This window comes from Macaca fascicularis, chromosome 4 (genome assembly GCF_037993035.2).
Source record: "Macaca fascicularis isolate 582-1 chromosome 4, T2T-MFA8v1.1".
NCBI lineage: Eukaryota > Metazoa > Chordata > Mammalia > Primates > Cercopithecidae > Macaca > Macaca fascicularis.
Window position 1 is genome coordinate 2,734,963 of NC_088378.1, and position 21,264 is coordinate 2,756,226.

General features: G+C 49.1%; 1 protein-coding gene and 1 pseudogene across 1 annotated transcript; both read left to right on the plus strand.

The window, feature by feature from the left end:
* The first annotated feature begins 8,804 nt into the window (after positions 1-8,804).
* LOC102127374 (copper-transporting ATPase 2 pseudogene) lies at positions 8,805-10,114 on the plus strand (annotated as a pseudogene).
* A 690-nt stretch (positions 10,115-10,804) lies between these two features.
* LOC102127739 (cTAGE family member 2-like) lies at positions 10,805-13,845 on the plus strand. Its single transcript, XM_005551414.5, has one exon. It carries the CDS (start codon positions 11,270-11,272, stop codon positions 13,580-13,582), a length of 2,313 nt encoding a protein of 770 aa, XP_005551471.3. The 5' UTR covers positions 10,805-11,269; the 3' UTR covers positions 13,583-13,845.
* The last annotated feature ends 7,419 nt before the right edge of the window (positions 13,846-21,264 follow it).

Sequence of the window (21,264 nt, forward strand, 5' to 3'; positions counted from 1 at the left end):
TGTGCTGGGACTCCTGGCACTCATGTTTCTCAGGATGGCATTGCCTTCTCTAGTGTTAGATGTAGGTTCTGGTTTGAGAGGAAAGTGTGGCCTCTGAGGCTGTTCTGCTCAGTGGTAAATGCTACACGCTCACTGTGTGGGTGCTTCAGGTCTGGCCGCACAGCTGCCATCGCAGGTCTGTGCTCATGGGCATCGTGGCTGCTCTGTGGGGACCAGGAGGCAAGGAGCAGTAGCAGACGTGCGTGTTAGATGAACCTCCCCTACTCACAAGCAATCTCTGTCAGCCTTGGGGGCATCACTTACAGAACACAATTCAAAGACAAAATTATCAAGATTTTCAAGACAGCAATGACAGAGCACTACACTAAGCTGGCGGCTAAACTGACTGACCAGTCACAGGCTGGAAGTTGGGCCCTGGCCACAGGCCCAGCTTCTTCTCCCGACATCATCGGCCCCCCCTCCGCCCCCCGAGTCACTCTGCTTTCCCCACAGTGAGCAGGTGGGAGCTGCAGAGAAGTGTCCAGAAAAGACTGCTGGTCAGTGGAATTTCCTTTACGTGGAAAGTCGAAGTCAGGGAGGAATGGACGTTTTGACTGGAAATTCCAATCCTACTTTCTGTGCGTTTTTCTAGCATGACTGTAAGTGCTGGAGCCACCACCACCATGCTCAGCAGCACCCAGGAAGCAAGAGCAGTTGACAGAATGTTCGTGAGGATTCCTTTTGGTTTTTACTTTTTTAAAGCCCCTTCTAATCTCATAATTTCTGTGACTTTGGGTAAATACACTATGATCATAAGGTAAGGAAAAGTTCACCTTTTTAGGTTAGGAAAAGTTCTAATTCACATGCATATATATTATTGCAAAATGGTGTGAACATTTAATATTTTTTGAGATCATTGATATTTTTCATTTACTATGTTAATAAGATGAATCCCATTAACAAAATGTCCATTGCTAAACCAATTGTGCATTCATGGGATGAACAATGTTTGGTGATGGGGTTTTTGTTTGTACTTTTAAATGATACTTAAACGTAACTAGGGAGAAGATAAGCTCCAGAGCACCCGGCACAGCACCAGCAGGCTCAGTCAATTGCCCGTCTTCTCATTTACCAAACCCACGTAGCCACCCCCACCTCAGATGGATTTTTTTTGCAAAGTCCAGACATTCAATTATTTATAATGTGTCTTTTTAGGACACTGCCGAAATTAGGTTGTAAATGTTTTTTAGGATTGTATCTTATGTTCATAGAAGAAATTGGCTTATGAAATTTCTTTCCTATAATACTCACATCTGGTTTTCATCCCAAAGCTAAACCAGCCCATAAAAGCAGCTGTGATGGTTTTCTTCTTCTTATATTTCAATAAATGGTATGTAAAAGACAGGAATCATATGTTCACTCAAAATTTGTGGACCTGATTGTATAACCATCTGGGCCTTGGAGGGTTTTTGTGAATTTTTAAACATTTACTCTCTTAAATGCTTACGTCTCACCAAGTTTCTCTTTATATTTTTAAGTCGGCTTGCAAATGTATGCTTTACTAGGAAATCTTCTATTTCATCTAAATTTTTAAGTTTAGTAAAATAAAGTTGCACATGCGTTTCTCTTAAGATTTGAAACATCATTACCACGGATGCGACTATATTGTTTTCATCTGTAGCATTGCTTTTTTCCTGCTTTCCCCATTTTCTGCCTCTGATCAGTTTCAGCCCAGGGTGTACCAATATTATTCCTTTCACTAAAGGAATTGTTTCTGTCTTTTTCTAACTTTATTTTTTTAGATGATCTTGCCAGCAGTGCATTAATATTGCCCATTTTTCCAAAGAACCAGGTCTCATTTGCACTGGTGTCTCTATTTTTCCTTCATATCCTATTTCACTAATTTCTGCTCTTGCTTTCATTATCCCCTTCTTTTGGTTTTCTTTGGAATTACTCTGTGTTTCCAAATTGTTTGCTCAGCTAATGGGTTTTCAGTCTTAGTACCATGTTAGCTAGCTCCGACAACTTTAGTATGGAGTGTTTTTGTTGGTATTAATTAGTAAATTGTTTTTCGTTTTCATTATTCTTTCTAATTTGACCATAAATTATTTAAAAGGTCTTTGTAAACTTCCAAACCGAAGAAGTTTTGGTGAATTGTCTTTTTGTTATTATTTTCTAAATCACTGTGAGGTCAAACACTCTAGACTAGATGCTGATGAGTCCTGTAGTTTTGTGGTTCTTGTGTTTGTTGAGACTTCCCTTGTGATCTCCTGGGGTAAGTTCTCAGAGATTCTCCCTGTGTGCTTGTTGCTGACAGGATTTCAACCGCATTGATGAAAAAGGGAGCCCTTCACTTCCTCTGTGTGTGTACATATTTATTATCTGCTTGCAGGTATGATGAAATATGTTGCTATGACTCTAGATTTGTGCGTTTTTCTTTGAATGTTATCCCTTTGTGCTTTATATAGTTGAATACTGTCTTGGTCTGTACTTTAGAAGTGTTTTTTTTTTTTTTTTTTTTTTCCCTGAATGGCTCTTTTTATCATTACACGTTGGCGGTTTATGTCCCTAATAATGCTTCTTTCTCTAAATCCAGTCCAGCCTGTCATGTTGTTATAACGCCTTCTCTTTGGTCTTTGCATTTTCCTGTTAGCTCTGCTCATATCCCTTTACATTCTGCCTTTCCGTGATACTGTGTTTTAAGTGTGTCTCTCTCTCACACTTTAATAGCTAGTTAGATTCATTTACAATCATTTAATTTATTTAAATTTATTTCCAATACCTATTTTATGTTTGCTCATGATCATACTTTTTCTTTGTTTTGTCCACATGAGTTTGATTATAATTTCTTAAATTCTTTTTATTCTCTCTACTAGTTGGAAAAGTATGTATTTTATTTCAGGAGTTGTTTTTACATATTTTGACACACATATTTGTCTCAAGAAAGTTTAAATTTATGACAATTTTTTTTCTTCTTTCATGCAATGCAAATACCACAGAATGCTATCAATCCATGGACACCTTGTCCAGCCTCCTATGCTATTACTCTCTGTGCTTTAGTTCCATCATGCCTCATTGCTTCCATGGACAGCATCACTCTTGGAGTGATCATTCAGTCTTCCTTGAATCAGCCCTCCATGGATGACATAGTTATTGGAATAACTATGTCATCTAAGCGAATGATCGCTTAGTCTTCCCTGGATCAGCCCTCCATGGATGGCATCTCTCTTGGAGTGATCGCTCAGTCTTCCCTAGAATCAGCCCTCCATGGAGGACATGACTGTTGAAGTGATCGCTCAGTCTTCCCTGGATCAGTCCTCCATGGATGGCATCGCTGTTGAAGTGATCACTCAGTCTTCCCTGGATCAGCCCTCCATGGATGGCATCGCTGTTGAAGTGATCGCTCAGTCTTCCCTGGATCAGCCCTCCATGGATGGCATCGCTGTTGAAGTGATCGCTCAGTATTCCCTGGATCAGCCCTCCATGGATGGCATCGCTGTTGAAGTGATCGCTCAGTCTTCCCTGGATCAGCTCTCCATGGATGACATTGCCCTTGGAGTGGTTGCTCAGTCTTCCCTAGAATCAGCTCTTTAATCGGCTTTTGATGATTTACTAGATGATCAAAAACAAGGATATAGGAAGTGAAAATTAGATTAAGATGAACAAGCATGTTATAACTAAAATGAAGAAGAAAATAAATAATGGGAGAAAAAGAAAAACTTAGAAGCAAATTATCCTGTCTATCTATCTATCTATCTATCTATCTATCTATCTATCTATCTGTCTATCTATCTATCCATCTTTCTATCTATCAGCTTTGAATAGAAAGGGGAGAACTTTAATGCTTCATTTGAGACCCTTTTGGGGGTTAACAGCACCAATCCCCTCAGTTCAAAGGTCAACATCAGGGAGTTGCTGGATTCAGAAACTCCACTGCTGAGTCGGGACAATCTGTGCTTACTGCAAACACAGAGGGGCGAAGCCAGGCATCTGCAGAGCTGCGATGGCATCACAGTGGCCAGGGAGGAGTGACAGTTGTGCTCCCAGTCCAGCCAGCAGATAACCTCCTGTCCCTGAGGAATCATAAGCCACAGCTGTGGATGGGGTTTCTAAGTCCCTTCCTTCCAGATGAGCACTCCTCTCCCTTCCCCACCCACGTCACATCATCTCCTGGCTCTGTTTGTGCTGAGAAGTCTCTCAGGGCCAAGCATGTGGTAAGGCCAGAGGATTTGGACATTCATCCGTGCTCGAGGTCATCAGGTCTCAGGCTATGGGCACAGGGCGATCCTCTCCCCTCAGCTGCTGAAATACAGCCAGAGGTAAAGCAGGCATGAGTTTCCGCCTTCAAGAATGAATGTCCCTGGGCAGAAGTGGGCAGTCAAGGGAGAAAGGCCAGGGAGAGGAGGGGGCCACCAGGTCCCAGGAGGGACTGACCTGCTCAGAACAGAGGTTGTCAGTGTGGGGCTGCGTCCTGGCCATTCTCAGGGCCTCCCACATTTCCTCCCACCCTCCACACCACCAGTGAACACCTCTAATGGCCCCAGGCTGTGCAAACAGCCAAGACGTCAGAGTCCCCTCGGTGCAAAGACGGGGACAGGCAGGTCCACATGGGGGCAGGGAGACCACGGCCGCCTCCATGTAGACGCTCTGCCCATTCCACGGGTCATCTCCTAAGTGCCACGTGGGGAGACCAGGTCCTGCCATGAGGGAAGCAGAGGCATGTGTCCCCTGGGATGGCCGCCATGTGGTCAAATGTGAGTCTGCCGGGGCTGCGAGGACCGAGTCCACAGACAGGGCCTTAACACTGTTGCTGGCTGAGCACCCAATATCCAAATGCTGGCAGCACTGGCTGCTCCTGGGGCCTTTCTCTGTGGCTTGTGGTTGCTCATATATTCCCTTGCTCTGTCAGCGGAGAGGGCCTAGAACCATCGCCCTGGTCAAAGCAAGCACAGCCAACATCCACACCTTGGTCCCTAAACCACTCTCCTGCAAAGGGAAGAATGGCTGGTTCCAGGAGAGAGGCAGGAAGACACAAGATGGACCTGAAACGTTTCACCTCCCTCCCTCCTCAACATCCAATAAGGACCGTGGGCGTGGCTGCACAACAAGGAAATAAGTGTACTTAATGCCACTGAGTGGTGCACTTAAAAAGTCCCAAAACGAGATTGCAGTGAGTCAAGATTGCACCACTGCACTCCAGCCTGGGCAATAAAGCGAGACTCAGTCTAAAAAAAAAAGAAGAAAAAGAGCCAAACTGCCAGTCTAGTTAAGTAGATTGCATTAGCATTCTCCAGAGAAACAGACAGCAGGATGTGAGTGTGTGAGTGTGTGAGCCTGTGTGGTGGGGGAGGGGATGTGCAGAGAGAGAGCTGGTAAGGAATCAGTTCACATGGCTGTGGAGGCTGGCAGGTCCATATTCTTATTTATGTACTTACTTATTTTGAGACAGAGTCTAACTGCTGGAGTGCAGTGGCTTGATCTCAGCTCACTGCAACCTCAACCTCCTGAGTTCAGGTGATTCTTGTGCCTCAGCCTCCCAAGTAGCTGTGATACAGGCATGAGCCACCACACCTGGCTAATTTTTGTATTCGTATTTTTAGTAGAGATGGAGTTTCACCATGTTGGCCAGGCTGGTCTTGAATTCCTGGCCTCAAGTGATCTGCCTGCCTCGGCCTCCCAAAGTGCTGGGACTACAGATGTGAGCCACCGTGCCTGGCAGTATTCTCCTGGGTGGACTGGGAGGCTGGAGGCCCAGGGCAGCATTGATGTGTCTCATATTAAAAGGGCATCTGGAGGCAGAATGCCTCATTCCTCTTTCCTTACTCAGGGGACCGCAGTCTTTTTTTTAAGGCCATCAACTGATTGGATGAGGCCCACCTACATTACAAGGAAATCTGCTTTTCCGAGTCCACAGACCTACATGTTAATCTCATCTAACTATACCTTCCTAGAAATATTTTGAATAACATTTGACCAAATATCTAGGCACCATGGCCTAGCTAATTGGTTACATAAAATTAACCATCACATATATTTTACCACAATAAAAAAAATCAAATATATTTCCCTGATATTTTTGAATGATAGTTATCCTAATAAAACTTCTAGTCTGCTCAAGGTGGGAAAACTAAACCAGCTATACAGAGATAAGCAGCTGGTATGGACTAATTCATACTAAGATGTAAATGACTTTCTGTTCCAGTTCCAGTGATTTGTCTCCCCGACACCCCCAGGGTGGCCGCCTAACTTAGTTTTGTACATCTGGGCCTTACTCTTCCATCTCTGAATTTTCTCTTCCCAAGGACATTCTCATTTTTAAAAGAGAAGCCTCTTTACTCCCCAAATAAAATTATCCTAGGAAAATTTTAGCATAAAATATACTGGGGCTGGGAAGTTGATCCAGCACTCCCCAGGAACCCCTCCGGGCCAGCCACCCAATCCACTGCATGGAAGGGTGAGCGCGGCCACCTTGTCCCTGAGCAGAGGTGCGGCCTCCTCTCACCCTCATAGACATGTACTGGTAATTCCCAGGCAGCGGGTCAGCTAGCCACCCCACAGATGGGGAAGGGCTGTCCTCCCTCTCTTTGGAGAGTATTTATCCCTGGGCGGGAGAGCTTGTCTGTGATGAAAGGGTTATCCTAGCTGCTGGATACAGAAACTCCGTATCTCTGGGGATTCCAGGAGCTTCCCACACGCCACACGTCGGGGTGGCCTATGAATATTCGGTACCTCACAAAATTCCCAACATTGAAACGCACACCTTCAAAACACATGGCCTTTCAGGGACCATGTCACCGCTTACCGTAAATATGCGTGGAGTAGCAGAAAGAAGATGATTTGTTTAAAACTTCAGAATAACTTAAATACCCCACTGCTGATAACAGAGACGGAAGACTAGAGAGCTTTTCACGGCTAGTCCTTCAAATGTCACAAACAAGCGTTGTTACTTAGAGAGCTTTCACCAGCCTCTTCTCCAGGCTAGTTCAAATATGTGCAAAATGGCTGTGAGGCTCTGACTTGTGTGTCAGTGCAAGGGGTGCTTGGAAACCTTCTGCTAAGTCGATGATACTGCAGGGCACAGGCAGTTTACAAAAATCTTTAGCAAATTTCATTTGATCCAGAAGGGGTGGGAGTCATCATCCCCTCCCCACACATGCCTCTTTGTTTGCTTTTGTTTTTGTTTTAACAGATGAGGGAATTAGGGCTTAGAAGGATGACTGATTTTTCTGGGATTGCATAGGAACCAGCGCCAGCGGAGCCCCACCTCCCGGCCTCTCGTCCGGGCCACCTCCAAGCTCCTGGAACTCAAAGACTCCTGACAACAAACTTCCCAGCCCATTTATGTTCTGCCCAACTGGAAAGGGTCTACGTGCAATCTGAGACCTCTGTGCTATTTTCCTTTATTTGATTCCAGGCAACACAGACGTTGAGTGCCGGCTGTGGGTGGCCCCGGCATGGTGATAATTTATGCAATCACGTTAAGGAGGACGGATTGCCTCCTGCGGTTCCAGCTCTTGGCTTTAGGAGGTGCTCAGGAGATGCGTGGAAACTCTTTCAGGAAGGTCATGGTCCCGCACGTGCGTGGCCAGTGTGGGCGCCGTGGTGGTGGAGAAACGTGCGCGAATGCTGCAGGCAGGTGGTTCTGGAAGCTGACTCAGTGGCCATCCCTCTAATGACCTGTCCTGAAGGAGAGGCAGCGTCCCCGCCCCCTGAGAGAAGGGGTTTGCGGAACTGAGTAACAGAGTTACACCCACAATCCTAAGAGCCCTTATCTGCCCAGGTTTTCCTGCTCTGTCTAATTGGCTTGGTCAGTCACCATGGGAGGGAGCTGGGCCCCAGGGGCCCATGCTTGGCCTTCCCTCCTACTTGGATCCCAGTTCCCTGACGGCAGGTTCAGAATACCTGCCGCTGAGAGACAGGGCAGCTGCGCTCAGACTGCGTTTGTGAGGGGTGTGGCCCGAGGTCTTAGGCTGGGGCTGATCCTGTGGCCCACCCCTCCTGCATCCACCCAGGAGTAAAGGGGGCGGGGACCAGACCCATGTGAGCTTGGATTTCTCCACACCTGCAGGGTCTCACCTAGGGCTTGGCCCAAACCCAGAAGGTGCCATTCCGCTGTGCCCAAGAATGGGACTGACCTGCCGCTTCAGACGCAGGCTCTGCATGGCCAAAGGCCAGGGGCACAGCTTAAGATGGTCATGAGGTGACAGGAATCCCTGGCCTTCCCGCTTCCTGGAGAAGTTCTGCAGGGTCAGGCAATATCTCCTTGGGTTCCCCTGGGTTCCTGTATTTGCTTCTCCCCACCCAGAGAGCTGTTTTCTCAAAGACCTTGCCTCTTCATTCAGCCAATTCCAGAATGGGGTCACAGGTCGCCCACGTGACAGTCAGCAAGCTGTGAGCACCCCAGTCTTTTTCTCTCCTTCTCTGCATCCTGCCGGCACCTGCGCAGATGAAGCACCGAAGCATGCAGCTCACCTTCCTCCCCGCCTCCCCCGCTGCCAGCCCCCCACCACATCTCACAGGCCCTGCCCCTCTGCCGCTGGGCAAGACAGGATGGGGAGCTGGCACGGCGCACGCGCTCCCACCGCCTGCACCCCAGGGGACGTGTTAATCCCTCTCGACACCTTCCTTCTACTTAATGACTTGTAAACTGCTTACATTTGGCCATGTTTCACTTTTCTTTCCCTCCCCTTGTCCTTCGCCACAACAGGAAGAAATGGCTCCCATAGGCCTCCGTTGGTGCTGTGTTCCTGCAAAGGGGAGCTCAGTCTTCTGTGGGCAGGCAGCACTTTCCCACCTGAAAACCATGCTGCCTTAAAACAGGCTTCCTGAAAAGATGGTGTAGAGATCCTGATATTTCCAGCAAGAAGGAAAATGTCACCTGGAGAGGTTTCACTGTAGGGAATTAGGATCACAAGACTAAGGACTTGGCTGCTGACTCAGAGTCACACCAAGACCCTAGACCCCCAGGACCACAGCCTTACACTGCTGTCTCCACTGCGCTGTCTGGCAAGGTGGCAAGGACAGAGGCGTCCCTAAGGCAGGCCGTGCTCACATCCCCCCGTCCTCCGTGGGCCCCAATGCTACACTCTCCAACCCAGGGCTGTCTTTTACTCCTGCCCCCAACTCACACATCTACCCCAGAGCCTCTTCCAGGCATGAAGCCAGGGACCTGCAGCTGCTGTGCCTGGGGCATCCCCATGGCAGGTGTGGATGCTTTGTGCAGGATTCAGAGGCCATGTCCAGCCCCACAACGGCCTTAGGATTTCCTCCAAGTAGAGTAGACAAGGGAGATGAGGAAGATGGCGGCTGGTGCAGGGAGCTGGTGCTGGCGCAGGTTGTTGAGATGCAGCCTCCCAGACCTTCTCTGTGCTGATTGGAAACCGCAAATGGCTCAGGCGCAACGGCTTAACCATTTTTAGCAATGTCAGTGACGCTATGACAGATCATGAGATGAAAGGACAGATGGCCATCCTGGTGGCTATTGACAGATGAGAACATTGCAAGTGTGGTATCTTGGTGTGGGGTGCCCCATCCTCTGTAGCTGCTGATGACGGCTATCGCAGACGCTGTCAAGCAGGAGACCACCCTGGCTGTGCACACGCTTCAAAGCATAGGTGTGGATGTGGTTTAGAGCACGGGGGACAACCGGAGCACGGTGGCCAGAGCCATTGCCACCCACGTTGGCATCAACAAAGTCTTTGCAGAGGTGCTGCCTTCGCACAAGGTGGCCAAGGTTCAGGAGCTCCCGCACAAAGGGAAGAAAGTCACCATGGTGGAGGATGATGGGGTGAATGACGCTCCGGCTTTGGCCCAGGCAGACATGGGCATTGCCATTGGCACCAGCACGGATGTGGCCATCGAGGCAGCCGACATCATCCTCATCAGAAATGGCTGGCTAGACGTGGTAGCTGGCATTCATCTTTCCAAGAGGACCGTCCAGAGAAGATGCACATCAGCCTGGTCTGGCACTGATTTATAAGCTGGCTGGGATACCCATCGCGACGTGGTGGCTGGCATTCACCTTTCCAAGAGGACTGTCTGGAGGATACGCATCAGCCTGGTCCTGGTGCTGATTTACAAGCTGGCTGGGATACCCATCATGGCAGGTAGTTGGTTCCTCTCCTGAAGGAGTGAGCTTTCCAGATGAGTTGAAGATACGTGCGTGCACGGGAGATGACGGCTCACTGCAGGGCAAGGCATCATCCGTGTTGAAGGAGTGCCAGTGTTTCGGAAATGGACACAGAGCAGGTACATTTGATGGAGAGGTAAGAGGATCACTGTCTACGTGCCAGTGCTGTTCTAAGTGCCCTGGATCTTCCGGGAACAAGGTTAGCCTTTTTCAGTTGTACATGGGACGATTGAGGATCATGCTAGGCAGAGGTGAGCCCTTTCGTGGAAGGAGTTAATCTAAAAACCATAATCTGTCTCATTTGGGAGGAGCTAAATAAATATCTCTTCAATGAAGTAAAAGTCAATCAGAAAATGTGTATTTTAGCTATAAAATTACCTACCAGAATTTACCATGGGGCATAATCTTAGTCAAGCACCCAAATTGATGATTTCAGACCACAGATACTGAAACACCAATGGGATAAGGTGGCAGGTATTTCAGTTAGCTACTGCTGCATAACAAATGACCCCAAAGCTTAGTGACTTAAAACCATGGTTTGTTATTCTTTATCATTCTGTCAGCTGGGAGGTTCTTCTGCTGGCCTCATGCACAAGGCTACATTTAGCTAGGATGTCAGCTTGTGGATGGGCATAGCTGGGATGCTGGGTCACCTGAGTCTTTCTCCCCATGTGGTATTGTTTTAAAATACAGGTTTTAGAGCTGCCTCAGGATGTAAAGTGTAACGAGGTGGCCGGGGTGGGCCGGGTGCCTGCGTCCCCAGCTCCCCCCGCAGCTGGCTCCGCAGTGGTCCGCTCCACTTGCCAGGTGGGGATCCGGGTTCCAGATGGAATGCTGCGCGTTCTCCACCGTTTGTTGTGGCTACGGTTACTGCAGCAACCGCCAGAGCAGCCTTGGCGCTACGGAGGAGCCAGGGGCTACCGCTCAGCCGTAGTTGAAGCTGATCCTGGAGTGCGGAGGAACCAGGGGCTACCCCTCAGCGGTACCTGGGACTGATCCCGGAGTGCGGAGGAGCCAGGGGCTACCCCTCAGCGGTACCTGGGACTGATCGTGGAGTGCGGAGGAGCCAGGGGTTACCCCTCAGCGGTACCTGGGACTGATCGTGGAGTGCGGAGGAACCAGGGGCTACCCCTCAGCCATACTCGGGGCTAATCCTGGAGTATGGAGGAGCCAGGGGCTACCCCTCAGCCGTACCTGGGACCGATCCCGCAGTTGCCACACAGGGTTGTGGCAGCACTGACTGAAGGTATGAGAACAGATTCTCATCCTTACGGTTTTCCATGGGAATTGGTGATACATGCAGCTGTTGTTGGATTTTTTGCTATTCTCCTTTTTCTGTGGCGAACTTTTAGATCGGTTAGGAGTCGGCTTTATGTGAGAAGAGAGAAAAAACTTGCTGTGGAGCTTTCTGGACTAATTGAAGAAAAATGTAAACTACTCGAAATATTTAGCCTTGTTGAAAAAGAGTATGAAGACTATGAAGTAGAGTCATCTTTAGAGGATGCCAGCTTTGAGAAGGCGGCAGCAGAAGCACGAAGTTTGGAGGCAACCTGTGAAAAGCTGAACAGGGCAAATTCTGAGCTTGAGCATGAAATACTCTGTCTAGAAAAAGAGTTAAAAGAAGAGAAATCTAAACATTCTGAACGAGATGAATTGATGGCAGATATTTCCAAAAGCATACAGTCGCTGGAATATGAGTCAAAATCCCTCAAATCACAAGTAGCTGAAGCCAAAATGACCTTCACGACATGTCAAATGAACGAAGAACGACTGAAGATAGCAACAAAAGATGCTTTGAATGAAAATTCTCAACTTCAACAAAGCCAGAAGCAGCTTTTGCAAGAAGGTGAAGTATGGAAAGAACAAGTGAGTGAACTTAATAAACAGAAAATAACATTTGAAGACTCCAAAGTACATGCAGAACAAGTTCTAAATGACAAAGCAAATCACATCAAGACTCTGACTGAACGCTTGCTAAAGATGAAAGATTGGGCTGGGAGGCTTGAAGAAGACATAACGGATGATGATAACTTAGAATCGGAAGATGGTGCTCACTTAGATGATCCTTCAAAAGGAGCTTTGAAGAAGCTGATCCATGTAGAGTTAAATGCTTCTTTAAAAACCTTAGAAAGAGAAAGAAACCAAATTTATATTCAGTTATCTGAAGTTGATAAAACAAAGGAAGAGCTTACAGAGCGTATTAAACATCTTCAGACTGAACAAGCATCTTTGCAGTCAGAAAACACACATTTTGAAAGTGAGAATCAGAAGCTTCAACAGAATCTTAAAGTAATGACTGAATTATATCAAGAAAACGAAATGAGCCTCTACAGGAAATTAATTGTAGAGGAAAAAAGGCGGTTAGAGAAAGAAGAGAAACTTTCTAAAGTAGACGAAATGATGAGCCATGCCACTAAAGAGCTGGAGACCTATAGACAGCGAGCCAAAGATCTTAAAGAATTTGAGAAAACTATTCCTTTTTATCAAAGGAAGACTATTTCCCATGAGGAAAAAGCACGTCATAATTGGTTGGCAGCTCGGGCTGCTGAAAGAAACCTCAACAATTTAAGGAAAGAAAATGCCCACAACAGACAAAAATTAGCTGAAACAGAGTATAAAATAAAGCTTCTAGAAAAGGATCCGTATGCACTTGATGTGCCAAATACGGCATTTGGCAGAGAGCGTTCCCCATATGGTCCCTCACCATTGGGTCGGCCTTCACCTGAAACGAGAGCTTTTCTCTATCCTCCAACCCTGCTGGAGGGTCCACTCAGACTCTCACCTCTGCCTCCAAGGGAAGAAAGAAGAGGCTCAAGAGGCCCAGGGAATCCTCCGGACCATCAGATTGCCAATGAAAGAGGAGAATCAAGCTGTGAGAGGTTAACCCGTCCTCACAGGGCTCCTTCTGACACTGGGCCCCTGCCATCTCCGTGGGAACAGGACCGTAGGATGATGTTTCCTCCACCAGGACAATCATATCCTGATTCAGCTCCTCCTCCCCAAAGGGAAGACAGATTTTATTCCAACTCTGCTAGGCGCTCTGGACCAGCAGAACTCAGAAGTATAAATATGCCTTCTTTGGATAAAATGGATGGGTCAATGCCTTCAGAAATGGAATCCAGTAGAAATGATGCCAAAGATCATCCTGGGAATTTAAATGTGCCTGATTCATCTCTGCCCACTGAAAAAGAAGCAACTGGCCCTGGCTTTATTCGTCCACCTCTTGCTCCAATCAGAGGTCCATTGTTTCCAGTGGATACAAGAGGCCCGTTCATGAGAAGAGGACCTCCTTTCCCCCCACCTCCTCCAGGAACCAGGTTTGGAGCTCCTCGAGATTATTTTCCACCAAGGTATTTCCCAGGTCCACGGCACGCTCCATTTGCAACGAGAAACGTCTATCCACCGAGGGGTTTTCCTCCTTACCTTCCCCCAAGACCTGGATTTCTCCCCCAACCCCCACATTCTGAAGGTTGAAGTGAGTTCCCTTCAGGGCTGAGTCTGCCTTCAAATGAGCCTGCTACTGAACATCCAGAACCACAGCAAGAAACCTGACAATATTTTTGCCCTCTTCAAAAGTCATTTTGACTGATCTCATTTTCAATTTTAAGTAACGGCTGTTACTTAAGTGATTACACTTTTGCTCAAATTGAAACTTAATGGAATTATAATTCTCAGGATAGTATTTTGTAAATAAGGATGATTTACATATGAATCTTATGAATAAATTGTTTTCATTTTATTTTATTCTAAATAGTATAATTATTTTAATTTGACTAATCTACTGTTATATAAAAATAGTGGGAGTTTTATATACGTAATCTTGCAGGTGGGGAGGCTTTACATTCTAAAGGCCTTGTCTTTTGCCAAGAACTGTATTTACTGTGACTGTAGACAAGTGTGTAAGTAACTTTATACTTAATTAAATAAATTTTAGTTGATTTAATGAATTAAAAAAAAAGAAAGAAAGAAAAGGGAGGTGAGAAGACAGAGGCCAAGCACCGTGTGGACTTAGGTGCTGGACGCATAGTGTGCTCATGCTCAGGGCTGGGGCCACTCTCTCATTCTTGTGCCCCGGGTTGAAGCACACTGCAAGGACAGACCCAGACACCAGGCATTGAGTCAGCTCATGGGAGGGGCCGACCGTTCCGACCTCAGGCTATGCTGAAGGTCCCCAGAGTCCCGGGCCCTTCTGTCCACAGCCTCATCAGTGTGGGCTCTTGGCTTCAGTTCCCACACAAGCATAGATGCCGACAGCAGTGTTGTGTGGGATCCCGGAAAACGGGCCCAGCTTGCGGATCTGTAGGTGAAGACTCACCAAATTCTGAGTTGTTGCAGCTTAGAATATAGTGCAGACATCAGGATAATCGTTTGGATCTCTCAACAAGAAAGGGATTTTATAAGATGGCAAATACTATAAAATGTGTTAAATAGCAGAGTAAAAAGGCTGAATAGAGAACAGGAGATTGAGATTAGAGAAGAACGGGGAATAGCAGTTATAGGAGGCGCCAGACATATAAAAATGCGAGCACGTGAGAAGCCGTCATAACTTTATTCTTTTAATCACTGAGGGGAAGTGTTTTTTGTCCAATTTTCCTATCAAGTTTTCATACCACTTTTATAACCGAACAGCATTTTCTAGTGATGGAAGGAAACAGTCCCCAAGCCAGTCCCAGGCAGTGGCGTCTTGCGTGGTTAATCCTGAGTGGGGTGGCTTGGCTGGACCCCGGTTTTAGGCTGACATTCTGCATGAATCCAGATGACCTCCTGGCTCCTGGCAGTCTGGCCTGCTCGGCGTGGATTGGGGGTGTCCTTTCCTGGCCCTCGGAGGGATGTGATAATGCTGAGGTGTCTGCATGAGCGGAGGCAGAGGGCATGCATCATAAACGGTCACTATGGTCAAGAACACGATCAGGTGCTGGGGTTGCTGGCAGCATTAGTTCCATGGGTGTACTCCTTATCTGAGGTGCATCGTTTTTTTGTTAAGTTAAAATATATTGTCTTTATATAAGTTTTCGAGGGCTGCCATTATTAAGAACCACAGCCTGGGTGACCTAAACAGCAGGAGTTTGTCGTCTCCGTGGCCTGGATGTCCGACGTCCGAGATCAAGGTGCTGCAGGGCTGTGAGTTCTCTGAAGAAGCCGGGAAAGGGTGTGCTCCAGGCCTCTCTCCGTAGCCTGCAGACGGCCATCTTCCCCTCTGTGCCTGTCTGTCTCTACGTCCAGATTGCTCCTTCTTATGAGAACACCAGTCATATTGGTTTAGGGCCATCCTAATGATCAATCTCTAACACAATCACCACTGTAGCAACCCTATTTTCAAATAGAATCACATTCCAAGATACTGGGGGTTAGGACGCCAACATATCCTTTTTGGGGGCAGACACAGTTCAACCCATAACAGGTCAAAGACTTTGAAGATGCTTGCAAATTAGGAAAAGGTACATCCAGTTCCCCAGTATAATATACATTTGGGATGAGGAAGGCAGCAGGCAAGAATGGAAAATGGGTTCTGGTTGGGAGGCTACTGCACCAGTCCAAGCACAAGGTGATGACAGTGTCGATGAGGGCGTTAGAGGTGGAGGTACAGCAAGTGGCCTAAGTTAGGGTATATTTTGCAGGCAGGCAGAGCCCATGAGACTCGTGATGGAGTGTGAAGCAGCAACTCAAAGAGGACTCCAAGACTTTGTCCTGCATATTTGGAAGGATGGAGTTGCTGCCTCCTGAAATGGGGAAGGGGAATGGGAATGTTTAGGAGGGAGAGCAGGCGTCCATTTTCAGGCTCGTTTTGAGGGGCCAGACATGCACGTGAGGGTTCCAGGACACACGGGGACAGGAGACGCCCTTCCATCCAAGTCAGCCCCTCCTCTTCTCTACAAAGGCATATTCACAGGCAGTGGGATGGGCAAGTTGGTGGCCTGAGTGGGAGCACGGGGGAGGAAACAGCTGGCAAGGGAGATGGAGTTCATGATGGCTGTCATCCAGGAAGCCTTGGAATTGTGCCTCAAGGAATGTAAGTCAAAGGCAGAGACATACAGAGAATGAGTTGGGCGGGACCAGAGGGAGAAGGAGGAGCGTGAGCTGAATGGAAGGTGTTGGAGGCACCTGCCTGGGAGGCTGTGGCTCTGTGAGGAAGAAGGGCTGGCTGCATCTGCATGACTCTAGACCTCACCCCGGCTCTCCCCAGCCGTGCCCCTCGGGTGAACATGGTGCACCCTGCAGCCAGCACACGCTCCTACCATCCATGCTCAGGCTTGCTGCTCAGGGGTCTACACGCACACCACTGGCTCCATCGGGATCTGGGATTGCCGAGCGGCTGGATGAGCTGGTGGGTCTCCCTGGTGACTGGTTCATCTGGCACTGCTGTCTCCTCCATGTAGGCTTGCAGGTGTATCTTCAGTGACGCATTTCCAAACCCCAAACCAAGCATCAGGCCATAGCCAATCGACGTGAGTAGCCAAGGGTCTAGCAAGCATCTGTGGGTTCCTCTCTCCATGCATGCTAGGTGCACCTCCACGAGCACCTGCAGAGCCCTGGAGGGCCCCTCACCGCAGCCTTGCAGGAGCCCCCACTCCCGGGGCTGTGTGGGCCTGTCTGTCTTTCAGAACGTGTGTTCCCAGCTGTGTGTCCTGGGCTGCTGCAGAGGACACAACCTGGGGCTTCAAGCAGGAGACTCACTGCCCGCAGCGCTGGAGCTAGAAGCTCAGAACCTAGGTGGTGGCAGAGCTTTCTCTCTCTCTCATCTTCTGGGGTGCAATACACTGAGAGTTTGTGTCTCTCCAAATTACTGTGTTGAAATCCTCCCCCCTGACAAGGTGATGGTATTAGGAGGGGCCTTCGGGAGGGGCTGGTTTCTTGAGGGTGGAGCCTCTTGGGCAGGGTGAGTGCCCCTTATGTAACGTCCTGCAGGAGGCCAGAGGGCTCCTCACCCCTTCTACCACGTTAGGGCACTGCGGGAAGATGACACCAGGAAGCAGCCCTCGCCACACGCTGAACCTGTCCTGACCTTGGGCTGCCAGCCTCCAGAACCGTGGGGGATCAATGTCTGCTGCTGATCCGCCACGGAGTCTATTCTCAGAGCCGCCTGAGCAGACTGAGACGGGGTGGTCTCTGGCTCTTTGTGGCATTTCTGGCTTCTATGGAGACAGGCCCTGCAGTCTCTGCCCCCATCAGGACCTGGCTGTCCTCCCTCTGCGTGTCCCACAGTGCTCCCCTCTCAGGTCTGTCCTCTTATTATAAGGACACTCTCATATTGCACTAAGAGCCACCTACCTCACTGTGACCTCATCTTATATGTTTTTTTTGTTTGTTTGTTTTGAGACAGAGTCTTGCTCTGTCACCCAGGCTGAAGTTCAGTGGAACAATCTCGGCTCACTGCAACCTCCACCTCCCGGGTTCAAGCAATCAGTTCTCCTGCCTGAGCCTCCTGAGTAGCTGGGATCACAGGTGACCACCACCATGCCTGGCTAAATTTTGGATTTTTTTTTTTTTTTTAAGACGGAGTCTCGCTCTGTCGCCCAGGCTGGAGTGCAGTGGCCAGATCTCAGCTCACTGCAAGCTCTGCCTCCCGGGTTTATGCCATTCTCCTGCCTCAGCCTCCCGAGTAGCTGGGACTACAGGCGCCCGCCACCTCGCCCGGCTAGTTTTTTGTATTTTTTAATAGAGACGGGGTTTCACCGGGTTAGCCAGGATGGTCTCGATCTCCTGACCTCGTGACCAACCCGTCTCGGCCTCCCAAAGTGCTGGGATTACAGGCTTGAGCCACCACGCCGGGCCAATTTTTTGGATTTTTAGTAGCGACAGGGTTTCATCATGTTGGCCAGGCTGGTCTCAAACTCCTGACCTCAGGTGATCCACCCACCTTGGCCTCCCAAAGTGCTGGGATTGCAGGTGTGAGCCACCATGCTGGACTTAATTTGCATCTCAATTGTAATTGCAATGACCATATTTACAAATAAGAACACACTGACAGGTCTCAGGGGCTAGGAATTCAGCATATGGATGGTATGAGGAACAATTCATTCCACCGCAACAGGCAAGGTTCTCTGACCCCCTGGGTTGGACAGACCTGCAGTCCTTGCACCTCTGCCCTTCTCATTCCCGATGTCACACCGTCCATGGATAAACCTCCCTGTGGGCCGCAAGCACCTGTCATTTAAGAGTGTACAAATCGGAGGAAGTTCTATGTAGGGCATTGAAGTACTGGGCCTTGTTTCCAGGGGAATGCTAGTGAAGCCACGTTCTGGAACTTTCCGAGCACTTAGGATTTGCAGTCAAATGAGCGCCTCATAGTGTTTTCATGTAGAGAAGAGAAAACCAACGCTAAGAAAGTATTTATCTTAAATGCACAGCCACACAAAGAACCCTGCTAGATGCAATGGACTGGTTTCCATGAATGTGCCCTGCGCCCTGTGTGGGCTGACTCATGCCTGGGCACACTGACCTCCACATCCCAACCACAGCACACGCTGACCCACAGAGCCCTTCAACTGAGCCTCACTGAAGCTACCTCCAGACAAGAGAACACCACATAGTCATGAATCATGTTAGCAGAAGAAAAATAAAGTGCAAAGTTGAGGCCAACACATTAAGTTAAAAAGTAGATTAAAAAACAGATTTTACTGAGCCAGGTGTGCGATGTATTCAGAAAAACGTTGGCGGTGGTGACGATATGATGTGGGAAGATGATTGGTGTCCCACCTGCTTTCACATTTCCCAGCACAGGGAGGTGTTTCTCAGAGAGATGAACGTGCTTTTCCTTTTCAAACTTCCCTTAAGACCAGCTGCAACCTAGCCTGAGGCATTCCCTGAAATTTCCAAAATAGGATTGTAAAACTTACAGAGAAACAATGATATTGCAAGTCAGGCTTTGCTAAGGAAGAAAAGTGACTTCTAAACCCCAGAAGGCCCAGAGGAAAGGAAGCCGGGACTCAGGCCCCAGGACACAGCTCTGGCTCGGCAGGGGGTGGTTAGGGAGCTCTTGCTGCTAATAGAAAGCTTTGGAATGACTGAGTGAGGGTTGACCAGGCTTTGTAGTGGGAGAGCATCATTTCCCATGAGACCGCCTTCCGTCCACACCTGTAGATGACAGAGAGGCACGGAAGTGGGCACCCATGGAGCGGGTGGAAAGGTGTGGCCGCCGGGCTCAACCTGCTGGGCTGGACAGGACCGTGTGCAGCCAACGGACCCTGCATTGACCCTCCCTGACACCTGTGTTCCTGGTTCGTAAATGAGGGCAACTGTCGTGTTCATGTGACTTGAAGAGGAAACTCGGGGATCCGGCGTTGTGCCTGCTGCTCTGAAAATGAGGCACTACTGTCGGGAGGCTTGGTCTCCGTGTGCAACCCCTCGAGTTTCCAGCTCTGAATATAGACTTGCTTCGCCTGTTTCTCATGTGTACACGAAATGATGAAATGCTTGCAACTGGTTTACCCTTCAGAAGAAGGATTTTCCCAACGCTGAGTCAACGATATGGATGAGGTTTCTAGAAATTCCACATTGACCGTCGACATCAAACGACAAGGTGGTGCTCATGTTTTCAGTGCCAGGTTCCCCTGTGTGTCTTGTGCTGAGCTTGGTGTCGCTTGTGTGCCAACGTTAAAGGCATCAGTTGGCAGCCGTGAGGCGTCTGTTCCACTTTCACAATCAGTGCTGGGAATCCTGGGAATCTTTGAAGCTGCAGAAGATGCCTCCGAGGGCTTCACTGAAAGGCCCAGTTGTATTCAGGGCGGTTATTTTTGGAGCTGGCTGGAAGAAAGGTCTGTATAGATACAGTGCCTAGAAATCTGCGTACATCACGGCTCCCGCTTCTTCATTAATTCCAAATGAATTAATTCACATTTCCATCATCATGAGGCGCTCGGAGTGAAGGATGATTGACGTTCAGTCCCAGCTCCAGCCCCCACAGGAGCACACAGCAGCTTTGAGGATGCCCTTCCCATCTCCTGACCTCTGTGGGAGGGATGTGCACAGGACAGGGCTAGGCCGGGGGCCAAGGACTCTGAGGGGAGGACGGGAGTGACACTGGATGCTGGCAGAGTCTCTACATCCTGGGGCTGCCCCACAGCTGGGCCTCACTCTCTGTGACATCCCCCACCCCAAGCACCCAGCCTGGGAGGAGAGAAGGAGAGAGCCCAGGGATCCTCTGACCCTACCTGAGCCCCTGGTGCCGCTTTTCGCTATTGCCCTGACGAGGGAGCCCAGTTCTCAAGCTTCCTTCTCTGTGGCAGTAGAATAAGGGGCCAAGTGTGGCGGATGGGATTGAGGCTAGGGGAGCCCAGCCTGGGACCTGTGGGGCATGGAGACTCCACCCAGTGCAAACCTCGGCTGTGTGTACAACAGACAGTGCAGCCCAGATTCCCAGGCTCATTCAGCACGATGGGTCAAGGACTGTAGACCCTGCTCAGCCTAGGAGGCAGGAGTCCGGCAGGTGAGTTTGCACAACCCCAGCAGATGGTGAGCGTGTGGGGTGAGAGGCTGCCCCGTGGGGAGGGTCCTGTCCTCGCAAGTGGACACCCGGGGGGCTCACGGCACCATCCTCTCTCTCCTCAGTGGCTGTTGCAACACCACGGGGGCTGCTGAGCTGTTCCTGACACTGCCCGTTCCATCTCCATGAGTGGCACCTGCTTTCGAGGTGGCAGAGGAGATTCGCCACCACACAAACGTAACTTTCCTGACAAGTGATGCTCCCTGCCTTCTGCAAACGTCTTCTGGTCCCTGGGAAAGCCCAAGAAAGGGATTCCACTGTTGGCATTTCTGGGTCCCACTAACAGAGACTCAAAACTTGGACGTTTCTAACTATGCTCTGTGGTGGGCGAGCCAGAACCTATCCACTCACACGAGGAGGCCTCTGAGATGTTGGGAACCTCCCTCTCATTCCATTTCCGGCCCTCACAAGCTCTTACTCCCTGCAGTGAGCTCAGAAGCAGACACGTGCCCTTCTCCTCCTTCCCATTCTCTCTGGGGAGTACACAGCAGGGTGTGGTCTGGACGGCAGTGCCCGTGTGCCACTTGCGGACAGCGGGAACTCACAGGTGACCTCGGCTTGCTAATTAGATGCTCCTCGCCAGGACGGGAGCAAGGGCCCCAAGAGACATGAAATCACATCAATGTTTGTGGTGACTGGAGAGACCGACCCCCTGCAGGAGCGGAGCAGGGCC